This window comes from Trachemys scripta, chromosome 2, assembly GCF_013100865.1.
Source record: "Trachemys scripta elegans isolate TJP31775 chromosome 2, CAS_Tse_1.0, whole genome shotgun sequence".
Classification (NCBI taxonomy): domain Eukaryota; kingdom Metazoa; phylum Chordata; order Testudines; family Emydidae; genus Trachemys; species Trachemys scripta.
In genome coordinates this window covers 209819526-209832755 of record NC_048299.1, presented here as the reverse complement: position 1 = coordinate 209832755, position 13230 = coordinate 209819526, and the positions used below count along the sequence as shown (strand labels likewise).

Genomic DNA, 13230 nt, shown 5'->3' with positions numbered 1-13230 from the left:
ACTCAGCCGTGAGTAGTGCTGCACAAAATCACTGAACATGGCAGGAATCATTTATTTCTGTGAAGGGAATCAGTCCTAATCTTGGAAACCTTGCAGCACTTGGCTTCTGTCTGCTTGACTTTGGGCATTAACCTTCAGAACACGAACATGATGGTGTTCTGGCAAATCCAGGGAAAAACGATACAAGAATAAATCTCTACAAATGGGAGTGCTTTGTGTTTCATAAATGGATCAACTACAGGGGTTAATAATGTAATACAAAAATATAAAAAGTTTAGAAACAGTGAATATCTGCCAGATTGTTTTATACAGAAAAAGACATGAGAGTCAAAGGTCTTAAAAATATATGAATATGAACTTTTGCCAGTTAAGATATTTACAAGAATTGAAAGTTTGGAACAAGTCAAAATGCACTGGACTCAATACTGATCTTCTCTAATCTTCTAATTTTCTGCAATCTTAATATTGCACTCTTTTTTCCTCTCTGATTTGTGTTTTGTTTTTTTTAGATGGTACTCAAATAGAGGACATGTTTGTAAGGACTAAAGGGATTATTCATACTAAACATCAGTGCCTGATTTATGAAGTTAATTCTGTAATTCATCTGCAGTACACTCAAAATATTTCACATAGGTAGAACAATTCCAAAAACCTAAACAATTATCTGTTTCATTTAAATAATAATACACTATAAAATACATTCAGCCAAATAAAAGTATAGTTAAACTATTTCATTAATGCATTTATAGGATGCTTATCCAAAGGCATCTAAGCACCATGCAATACAAACCAAAATAAAACATCTGGAAATCAAACAAAAGAGAGAAGCTGCTCAGATCCACATGAGGCTAGCCCAAAGGTCAGTGAAAGCAAAAACCAAAACAGTCAAGACCAATCCCAAATTTCACACCTCACCAGCCATACTAGCATGTACACAGTGCCAAAAACTGTCTCAAAACATTTCCCTCAATCCATAGTATTGCCTGGCTCAAATTAAACCCAGATATCACTTACCCAAATAACAATGTCATTTAGATAGTGAATTAAAAAAAAAAAAAGAAGCCAATAAAGGATTAATTGAAAAGGAAGCAAAGTTGTGTGATATCAGTCAGCATACATATGTAACCACAACCATTCTCTCTTTATTAGCTCCCTTAGCAGCTTCATATATGTGTTGAACTGCAGGGAGAGGAGATTATAAACCTGCAATCTCCTATGGGGAGACCCCTAAAGTGAAGTTGAGTAGGTGCACATGACCAAACAGAGTCCGCCCCCTACCAAACTGAGCACAGCTATTTGGGAGCACTCTCACTCACCTCCACCATGGACCTCAACCTTGATATCAGAACCTGATGGCAACCAATATTTCCTATATATTATACAGAAAATGCAACAGAGGCATATTTGCATCAGTTTGATTGGGAAAGTAAGAGATGGGGCATTCTCCAGCCACAAGAAGTTTTAGTCTATTTCGATCTAACTTAGGCATTTTCTAATGAACCTGTAAACCAACGTATCTAGGCAATGAATACAAAGGTACGCTTCTCTTCGTCACTCAGATTTATTTTAATTTACATTTTCATAATTTATTGTTTTGAGACCCATGGTCTTCTATTTAACAATCAAGCAGCTAACTATGGGAATGATCCTGGAAACTTATTGCCATGCATGGACCTTTCCTTGAGTCTGGAAGAAGTGAAGTAAAGTTCCGTACATGTGGATACGTGCAGAATTGTGCCAGAGGATAATGAAAGCTATAAAGCTACATGCACATTGTATTTTACTTGAGTTAGTTATAAAAGTACTAATGAAGAATATGGTTTCCAGCGAGGAAAAAATGTTAACTACTAACTCAACCCATGCCTGTCCTCCCTCAAACCTCCCACAGCAAAGATATGGAAAAAGCAACTGAATAATTGATATCTATTGTAAGGCAATGTCCAGGATTTTTGTCAGCCCACCCTGTTTGCTGGGGATGCTAATCCCTGCTGACTCATCACGGCAGATGGAGCTTGTTGGCTCCACGTTGGATTTAAGGCCCTTTGGGCAGTGGGAGCCAAGGTCTAGCACTGAGAGGTTTTTGCAAGAAAACCGTAGGAAGAGACAAGCTTAGGAAGAAATCTCAGACAGAGGTTTATGTTTTTATCGTTATTTTAGTAACCAGTAAAACCAAATTCCAGAAAGAGTAAGTTTGAACTAAAGAAGCGTGTGCATACTCTTGTAAGGTGGAGACTCTATCTTCATAGACCTAGCGTGAGGTTTATCAATTTTAGGATACAAGACTACTGTAGGGTATGAGAAGAATCTTGTATCCTAAGATTAATTAGGATAAAAGGCTGTAAAAGGCAGAGTCCAGAAGAGAACACAAATTTCTTGATACACAGCCCACTGTACTACCTGTAGAATTCTAATTCTCAACTGATTTCCATTAAGTAGTCACGAAGGAAAGCTTGCTTTTTTTTGCCCCCACTAGAGAGCAGCAGTGCACTGGAGGTTTCGTGGTATTTCCTAAAATATAGGCCAATTATATTTAACTGATTTTAAGGTTGCAAAGACTCGCTGACCCAGGTGGGAAAATGGCTGTTCTCCCTGCTAACAACTGAAAAACGCCTCCGTTAGGGGAGGAATAAAAGAAAATGATATCAAGTCAAACAGTAACTGTGGAGAAGAAAAACCAAGCACCCTAAAGATGGTGTAAATTCCCCTCCAATACCAGAAGAGCAAAACGTCAAGTTTGTTTGTACCTTACACTGCTCTGAAATCTGTGTGACTTCTTATTTTTTTACATCTCTACAATTCATAAAGAAACAGTGCAGCACACAGATAAAGAATGAATATAGAAAAACACTTCTATTTGAGATTAAATGCATGACATTCTCAGAACGTTAAAAAATCAGTTATTAAGAACAGAGATATGTAACACTTGGTTGCATCAGGCAACATCATCCTGGATTGCTACTTTGTTCTATAAATGTCAAGTCTACATTCTGAAACTTCTATCATGAAACATAACCTTTGAAATTTCACACATTATGGATCAGAAATGTTAGGCTATGGAATTTTTCTGTTCTGACATATGAAAAACAGGATCTATGACATGCTGAAGAAAATCTATTACGCAAAATAAATAATGAGTCCACACCATGACCATGGATTCTAAACTGGAAAAGAGGAAACAGATAGATTTATACTGTATCACCAATTCATTTCACATCACCATAAATTCAGTCTTTGTCCCTTCGCTTACCCCTATTCTGCTAGTCAAATTAAAAAAGTATAACAACTGCTATTCCTCCATTAAATTAAAATCTCACTGAAAACTTTTTTTCACAGATTCTAAAAAAAACCCACAGCAGTGAGCATTACAACATACTTTCAACATTCTTATGAGGCTTCTACATGCTTAAGATTTTTAACACACATTAAAAATGTTGAATTATAAATATATAAGTGCAACACTAAGCACCTTGTACAATAGTATTATGTTAAAACTGTCTCATGAAAACGGCTACAGAATACAAGAGTAAGATCCAAATACATGGAAGGAATTTATTTATTCCATACTAGACCTGTGGAACAGGATCAATAATGTATATAAGAGTAATGGTAAACAATTTTGAGAGGCAGTGTAGTCCAGTGGATAGAGTACTGGACTTGAACTCAGGAGACTTGGGTTCTAGTCTCATCTCTGCCACTTGTCTGCTGTATAACCTTGAGCACGATACTTCTGTATCTGTTTGGATTCCCACCTTTTGTCATGTCCATTTAGACTGCAAGCTCTTTGGGTCAGAGCTTTCTTCTGGAATGTGTTTGTATAGTGACTAGCACAATGGGGTGCCATTATTGGTCAGGCTTCTATATGCTACTGTAATACAAATTAACTGAACATTGTGTACATGAGCGATGGCATGGAGGTAAAATGTAATAAAACATAGGGCAGCACGTGTGTGTTAAACCAGCATTACTTCTTCTATAAGAAGCTTGATTATACATTCACAGCTACAATTTCCATAGATCATTGTAGTACAAAAGTAAATCTATTTTTTGTTGCTTTTCAACAACACAAAGAAACTGGAAAGACAAAAGAGCTGATGTTTGTGTTAAATAACCATTCTGACTTGCATGAGAATCGGGACAAGGATGGCATGTGCATCAACTCACTAATAATTTTATTTTCAAAAAAGAAGAAAGTTTGTTTCAAAACAAAAAATGGTTTGTGTAGTATTAAGTGGTTAACAGTGATCAACTGAAAAATCTTCTATGGAGGAAAAACTCTCTGTCTTCCAACTTAGCAAAAAGTAAACAAGCTACACGGGAAGCAGCTTGTGTTGTATGTTTTTATTTTAATAAAAAAACTGGACTATATTAATGTGATCTAGGTACTGATTAGTTCGCACTTGCAGGGTCTACATGGTGCAGTGCAGCGCAGCATGCTAGTACGCGCTGCAATTTACAGCCCCATAGTCTGAACTGCTGAGCCATGCAGACTGTTTTGTTATTAAAATAAAAACCAAATCACCATTTTCTTTTAAACCAAACTCCCCAACCACGGTGCACAGAACACACAAAGGATATGCTCAGCTAGATTCTCTCTCTGTTTTCCCTAAATAAAACATGTATCATACCACTTTTAACTGAACTAGTGACATTGCATCAATATAAACAGCAATTGTGCAATGCATCTTGCTTCTCTGCAGACCTGCTCCATGCCCACACACAGCATGCCAGTCAATAGTGCAGGCACACTGCCATCTGGGTACCTATCCCACAGTTCCCAGCATAGCTCCCTAAAGTAATGGATTGTGAGAGATTTGGAAAGGCTTCTTGGAACCCAAGGGAGTCATGGAAAAAGGTGGTCCAACTTCCATATCTCCCTGGGAAATGCAGCCATTTCTGCAAAATATTTTCAAAATGGTGGTCAGGCTGAATGGATAGAGCTCATTCTTTGCTCAGGGAGAATTTTCTGCTGGAGGCCATGAAAATTAATGGCCAGACATTACATGTGGCCCAGGAGAGGCAGCAGGGGACGTTCCAATGGAAACTTAGATGAGCAGTACATGGAAAATGTTGGGCAACTCGTTTGTCGAGAGAGAAGCTCGATCCGTCCTCATCCTAGTTAAATGGCTCCATGAGTTACCTAAAAGAGAATTTTGTCAAGCCAAGTGCTACATTTGGGACAAGACCACCACACCAACTGGTGGATAGAGTTGTTCGAGACTTTGGAAAAGCAGCAGTGGCTGCAGAACTTCTAAAGAAGGAGACCTTTTATTCCCTGTCTCAAAAGCTAACCCCAACAATGCAGCAGTGGTGGATTTGACCTGAGGTAGTTGCTAATACAGTAACTCCTCACTTAACGTTGTAGTTATGTTCCTGAAAAATGCGACTTTAAGCTAAACGATGTTAAGCGAATCCAATTTCCCCATAAGAATTAATGTAAACGAGGGGGTTAGGTTCCAAGAAATTTTTTTTCACCAGACAAAAGACTATATTATATATATATATATATATATACACACACACACACACACACACACACACACACACACAGTATAGGTTTTAAACAAACAGAGAGTGGGATATTTCCCTTACTGCTAAATGATGAACTAGCAATTGGCTGAGCCCTCAAGGGTTAACTCTCTCACTCTGCAAGGCAGCAGGAATGGAGGGAGATAAGCGCATTTCCCTTAAGTACACTGCCTTGTTAATTAGATCAGCTTGCTGAGACCTCTGTCCTGAGCCCTGCTCTATGGAAGATGGGGTAAGCGGGGTGCAGGAGCAGGGGACAGGGGGACACCCTGACATTAGCCCCCCTCTACCTTCCCTCCCCCTCAGCACAGCAAGCAGGAGTCTCGGGGAGCAGCTCCAAGGCAGAGGGCAGGAGCAGCACATGGCAGTGGGGGGAGGGACACAGCTGAACTGCAGGCAGCTGCTGCACAGGGAACTCAGGGGAGCAGGGAGCTGATAGGGGACGTTGATAGGGGGCTGCCGGTCCACCCTGGTTCCAAGCCCCCCCAAGCTAGCTGCAAAGGGCTGCTCTTCCCGCAAGCAGTAGACAAAGCAGGTGGCTGCCAAATAACGTTAGAAGGGAGCATTACACAACTTTAAATGAGCACGTTCCCTAATTGATCAGCAACGTAACAACAAAACAATGTTAACCGGGACAACTTTAAGTGAGGAGTTACTGTACAAGGATACATTTTTATGATTTTGGGTGTGGGAGATGGTAAAGGAGAGGGGTGCCCAGAAGGATTTAATACGGTAATGTTTCAAGCTTAAAAAGTTTTGCTTAATGAAATTTTGGAGAAAGAAATCCTGAAAACCATGTTTATTAAAACACAAAACATGCAGGCCAGCTGCAATAAGCACCCAATACAATTAGCCACAACCCCACACATAGTTAGTTGTTGGACACAACATGAACAGAGAATGAACCTACTCCTGTTCTCTTTTTCCTGACAATAGGCAAGGGTTGAGTACTATGGAAATGACCAGGAGGCAAGTTCTATAAATACTGCTACTGTCCCATACCATAGCACTGTGTTGAGGAGCTGTTGTCCATGCACAGGGACCTGTGGAAGGACACACCGTGCACTTTGCTTTCGGGTTCTACATGTATTCCCTGAAGAACAACCTCTGGAACACTTGCGCTTCCAGCCTCATTTTCCTGTCATGATATTTTTAAGTCATGACTTCTCAGTTCTCTTCCCTATTTGTCTTGGCATTCAAAAAAGCAACTTAGTTTGTCCTCCTCACACTTCTGTTTCTTGGCTGCATTTAGTACGTTCTATCACTGTCCCTTTCCATGTTTCCCTGAAGGTAAAGAAACAATTCATCTTTCTCATTTTTCACCTGTTGACACGAAGATTTGTCAAGCAATCTGCCTCTTGTGTTGCCAGATGTCTGATCACTCTCCGCTTATGTTGAGCTAGCATTTCCCAATTGTGGCCTTGATGCAATGGTGGTTTCTAAAATGAAATATAAGGAAATGGTTAATATGCATATTAACACACTAGACCCCTTAGAATACCAAAAATGCAATACAAGCAAAAAATTTTCAGTTCACTTTGGAATTCCAAAGCCTTCAAGGAAGACATCCTGTGCTAGGATTAGAGGTAATGATCGTCTCCTAACATTTATTTATTTTTGTTCCCCGATGAAATTTTGGGTTAGCTGCAAGGTGTCTGAGTGTGTTCCTGGTAAGAGGTAAAGGATGTACGTTGCAGTACAGTGAGACTAATACTGGGTTACTTACTGCAGACTGCAAGATGCCTGGAAAGACTCTCTGCACTAGATTGTAGTAAAGTAAAGAAATTGCTATTAAGGTGAGCATGAGGGGGGCAAGGGGAAGAGAGGCTAATATATTTGCTGTTACTTATTTTCTCAATTGGTAACATAGGATGTGCAATGGAGCTGAAGAAAGTGAAGCGAGTTTATATGAGGGCCAGGGAGTTTGGAAACTGAATTAATGATGAATGCCTACAGCACTGTCTTTACCAGAATATTTTTTTAGAAGATTTGGGAAACTTTGGGCTAAATTACACCATTATCTGATAGGCCGCTATCTTGTGCTGACTGACAGAGCGATGCTTTCAGTGCTCTGGCCTATAGCTGCTTTAAAGCAGGTTGCTACCTGATAATAGCTTCGGCTTGTGTCCCATGTACATGATAGCTATTTCCAGCCACTTTTGATGTCTTTCTAAGTGCTTTATGTCCTCTTACCCAAAAGCAGCATGTGGACCAAGCCATAATCTGCATCATGTAGCTTTCTGAAAGCATTCCGTTTTGCCATTTTCAATATGTCTGTGGTTTTGTAACTTTATTTTTTAGTTTTCCCTGCTTGGTCACCCTGTTGAGACAGGTCTTGTGGCATGGCTCAGAAACACCTATGCAGAATTTGCCAAGTACTTGTATCCTTACTTCGAACAGCAAGTGTAGCTGACAAAAGGGGTGTTGTGCGTGGGGCATATGGAGAGGGCTCCTGAATCTGGCAGTGTTCACTGGCGGAACACAACAAAGCAAGTGGAGGGGTTCCTTCCTGCCTCACGAGAGATAGCATCTACCCATTTCACAACAGTTATAGCAGCACTCAGAGGAACCCAGCCATCAAGCATGCAGATAAAGCCCAAAGCAGTAAAAACAGCAGCAGCAACATACCTTGTGTGGAGGTCCCCTTATTTCCTGAGCATCACATCCTCCCAAACCCACTTGGCTGCTGTCTCTGGAACTTGTCTCAATCAAGAGGGCTTGAGGCCCCAGCACAGTCGCAGACATGTCCTGGCCCTCACTCTGATTCTAGGCCTGGATGATGGCGTCCTCCTCCTCTTCTACCCACAGCACACTGCTGTCAAAAAGGAACTCCGCTCCATTAATTCCAAAGGGCCAAAAATGAGGCAGATTTTCTTCCCTGCCTGGAAGGTCTACTAGCACCCCAGGCATTGTTGCACTGCAGCTTCAGACTCTTTATCTTCTCCTGGCACTGTCCCAGAGCAAGTGATAAGCTACTGGGCAAAATGCTTTTACACCTGGTCACAACAGAGTTCAGCAGACACTATCACTTCACCATCCTAGTGGTTCACAAGCGTCTTGTGTCATCTGCATCAGACCAGTCGGTAGATATGCTCATATGATGGCTTCTTTTGAGAAAAGCCCCAAGAGCAGCTTGGTAAATGTAGCAATCACAAATAAGTGGATGCTGGTGAGAACGTGTGTGCCATGAGATCTAAAGTGGGTACAGTAGCTCATTCAGTACAGGTGAGGGACTTGCAGAAAACTTGACACAGATCAATAGAACAGAAATTTTACCAGAGAGGCGCAGTGGAGGATGGAGTAATTGCCCATCGCAGCTGCTATGCCAGAACTTGAGGTCTGTACTTGAGTTAACCTGGCTCACAGCAAGTGCAACTTACATAGTGCTGTGATCACCTGTGGTCCATTGATAGCAACTGTATGTGTGGATTGTTACTTGCATGGTAGGAGATGCTCACACTGGTTAGTAGGCCAAAATCCTCTAGTGTAGACAAGATCATAAAGGGCAAAACAACATGGGAATGCATGCCTCATCCCCTGCCCAATAGTATTGGTAAGAAGAGTTGTGTAGCATGCACCTGCCTCCAAAAGCAAGAAAGAAATAAGAATCTAGCAAAGGAGAACCTGCCAGCAGAAGCCACACATAAATGGGAGCTCTACCTCAGGAACTATTTTCGAGCAAGCCATCATAAACTAGGATCAAGTTGTTAAACCCTCCACTCAGTTATAATCAAGAGCAAAGTCAGGTGGTGAAAATCCCCCATCCTCCACAAAAGGGGAGACAAATGTGCCACATACTGGAAACACACCCAAGACTGAAATACTCAAAACACTTACCCCAAAAGTGTAACAAAAGAGAGGGTGGCAATGCTAAAAAGCTCCAGGGATTGGGACATTAACACAGGCCTCCTTGCAAGATGAGAACACGAGATGCGAGCTATGACACAGACTTTTAGAGTGGACTAGCACTGCAACCTCCCCATCCCTGAAAAGCAGAGCGCAGTAAGGACTAAGCAACAGTTCCCATCCCCCACCGCCATTCTGAGTTAGTCATGGGCAGGACCCAGGGCTCAAGAGGTGCCCTCCTCCTCACACTACAGGCATAGCCGCAGAAGCATGGTGATACTGAAACAAATTCCAGTACACAAGGGGAAGCATGTCCTAAGATGCAGAATGTTGCAGGGGAAGCTAAACCTACTTTTAGTGGTCTAAAACAAAGGATTTCTAGAAATCTTTATCAAAAACAACCCAAACTCCAACATAATACTTTAAAGCCAACGCCATATGATTTGTTTGGTTTAATAACTATATTAACAGAGCAGACCGCTCCACCTGAGCTCAGGTCTTCAAGTAATATTTCACATTATCAGCTGGACTTTCACTTACATTTAGTGGGCAAAAATTAAACAAAAGATCATTATTAATTAAAAAAATCTTGCCCTTATTTAATATGATGAAGGGGGAAAATGGTTGAAAGAATGCTTTGTGGATTGTCATTTTGTGAGGGATTTGTTTTATTAAAGAAAAAATAAATGTACAACCAGGCAAATGCTCACTGTGACATTGTACAGCATTAGTAGCTCTTACTAAGTGCACAATGAAGGTTTAGCTTCTTGTTATTGCAGACGAGAACCAGTAAGTTAATATCAGTTGGTGGAGTGTCACATACAATTGCCTAATGTTTCTGTGTATTCAAACATACTGCAGGCTCTTCTTTGTGCGAAGACGACACATTATGTGTCCATAACAGCAACAGAAACCCTGAAGAGAGGATATATGGTAGGTGAATAAACTTTCAACAGCAATTTTCTGAATAAAATTGCTATTGAAAGTTCATTCACCTATTTTATAGGATTTACAATACTGGATTAAATCAAATACACATCTTGCCTGGCCAATACTCGATGCTTCATAGGCAAGTAAAAAAAGTGCAAAAAATCTCATCACCTCAATACACCTAACCAATTGTATAATGTTGTACATGGGATAAAACATTCTTCACAGACAGCTGTAATAATAAACTCGCAATCTGAAGCATAAGATCTAATTACTATAATCTTAATTAAAGCTGCTTTCCATTCTTTCTATTGACTACTTAGCATTCTGGTGCTCTTGCAAACCTACTGCCTTATGGGCAGTTTTGCAAGGACTTCCATCTCGGATATGAATTTTTATATTAATTAAGCTTCTGTAATTGCTTTTGGTCTCTGTTCATTTGTTTTATTTTTGTTTTCAGCATTTTCCATCCCCTTCACTCCCCCAAAAGCAAGTAAGTGACAAATCTGACCCTAAGTATTTAGATAAATAGTGATTCTTTTCTGCTCTAAAGATTAGGAGTTCATGTAAAAGAGTAGTGGCTTACTCAAATTTCAGTACACTCACATATTACAAAAAATCTAAATTAAATGAAGTTTCCAGACACCGTTTGCCTCACTCACAACTCACCCATACTCCACACAATTAGTAAAGCCTGCTGCATCCGCCGCTCTACTTCTGCTGACCCAGAAGCCTGAAGGCTCCAATTTAGCAAACCACCCCATTCTGCAACACATGTAGGCATGTGCTTCAAGTTAACTTCAAGCACATGCTTAAATCCTATTGACTTTAATGGGACTTAACCTTTAGTGCTAAATTGTTCTGCTGAACAGGGATGGACATAAGCACATGCTTAGGTGCTCTGCTGAGCTGTGGCCTAAGTTAATAACTCTGGAATGGCCTAGTGTTTGAGATAGTTGGCTTCAACTACCATTTTTATTTGCTAAATGTAACCTGGACATGAAATAAGGGGAAAATTAACCAACCCAACCTCATTACACCAATATTTAACAAAAGTTTTATTTTATTTCATAAAATAAAATCTTTAAGAAATGGAAACGATTTCTGCGTTTGGCAAATAGATAGCAGGATTAGAGTGATGTTTTTTAAACAAGCATTTCTATGGTTTTTCATTCAATCTGCTCTGAATGAAATTGATTAGCACTGTTTTGAGCCAATTTTTCACATTATAGTGTTCAGTTTACATCAAACCATGAATATTCAGTCACTTGTTCTAAGCTTTATTATTTATTGTGCAACCCAAACCCATCCAAACTCAGCTTATTCAAAACAAAGACATTCTCAGGTACTATATTTTTGCATTAAATACAGTATGTGGGGACACACTCTATAGAGAAACTGAACAGCAAGTACATTCACCTCTCAGTGCTACAATCTCTCACAAAATCTGTTTTGCAAATTTTTTTTTTTTAAAAAGTCTGTCAACAAAACCTAGGAAGTAACAATAAAGCATACAAAACTTTTTCGCTTGCATAGAAGCCATTTAAAAAAACCCTCAAGTATACAATAATAAGCAGAATTACAGCACTAGTGCACAGAACACAAAAACTTCAAAATTTTCCCCCACAACAGTTCTTCTTATTGCAGATGTTTACAGATCAAGAAAAAAAAAATGTCCAGCTAAATAAGTTGCTGGTACTTTTATTCGAAATGTCTTAACATTTTTCTGTGGTGTTTCTCACTGATTTCTTGTTTAAATAGTCAGGCAACACATTAAAAAGAAAGCCACCTGACTACCAATAAATACCAGCTTACCTGTTTAAGTGCCTTTTTGGTGTGCTGCTGGAAGGAAGACACTAGCTTGCTTTGCACTGGTGTGTTAGTAAGGCTTGAGTCTCGATTGGAAGACGCTTCTTCAGGTATCTGCTTTGGACAAACTATGAAAAAAAAAAAACATTTTAAGAATACCATTGCTTAGGCACTTGAGGTCTTAAGAGGCTCCTGCAAATGGAATAAGGGACCCTGTCACCAAAAAGCAATCTCCACGGCTGATGACCCATGAAAGTCATGGAGTCTCAGGATCTGTAGAGACGTGAATTTTCAGCCACACGCTAACTTCTAATGCATCGCTTCACAAATGTTTGTTTCTAATCAAGTTCCACCCCTAGACTTGAACAGAGATGAGAGCTGAGTTCCAGAATAAGAACGTTCACACTGCAAGTTATACCAGTATAACTACAGCAGTCTAATTATATTGCTAAATTTCCCCTTGTAGACATCCAAGCTCTAAGTGGCAACAGGGGCTGGGCCAGGACAGAAGTTGTGGTGTGTAGAAAGCTCAATTACATGCACTGAGCTCTTTTCCATGTCACCCCACCACACTGAGGCTCCTCTCCAATTTAGAAAACTAAACTTCTCTTGAATAAGCCAGTCTGTTGTAGAACCAAATTCTGTACCCTTCTGTATAGCTCAGGAGCTCATGGGTATTTTCCATGTGATCAAGCCTTGAAGTGGCAATTGAAATATTTTATGTATATCACAATGTTTTCTAAATAGAAGTAGACAGTAACTTATTTTCCCCGGGAAGTTTAACAAGATTACATGTCTGAATATATATTTAGAAGAGAGACACTGATGGCCCTGTGTTCTAAAAATATTTGTAACTATGTAACTGCATAACCAATTGTAATGGCTTCTAAGAAGCCATCCCCGACTATCATGTAACTATTGCTTGGTAAACCAAGAACACACACATGCTCATTTGAATGATGGACTGGAATAGCTCACAAAGAGGAGTTCTGGTCTCCCACGCAAATGTATGTTGCTAATTTTCAGGTCTCTTAAAAATACATGTTTTAGTGAGTGAATATTACAGTACTTGCTTTTAAACAGCTGCCTGAATATGTGTTTGTCTGAGGGTCTCTAAGA

General features: G+C 39.9%; 1 protein-coding gene across 3 annotated transcripts in view; it reads right to left on the bottom strand.

Annotated features, from left to right (window-relative positions):
- Window positions 1-13230, bottom strand: part of ASXL3 (ASXL transcriptional regulator 3) — a 148437-nt gene that overhangs the window by 67043 nt on the left and 68164 nt on the right. For all 3 annotated transcript variants that reach the window (XM_034762846.1, XM_034762844.1, XM_034762845.1), the window contains one exon: window positions 12118-12239. In XM_034762846.1, the coding sequence (XP_034618737.1) occupies window positions 12118-12239 (122 nt within the window). The remainder of the gene's footprint in view (window positions 1-12117; window positions 12240-13230) is intronic.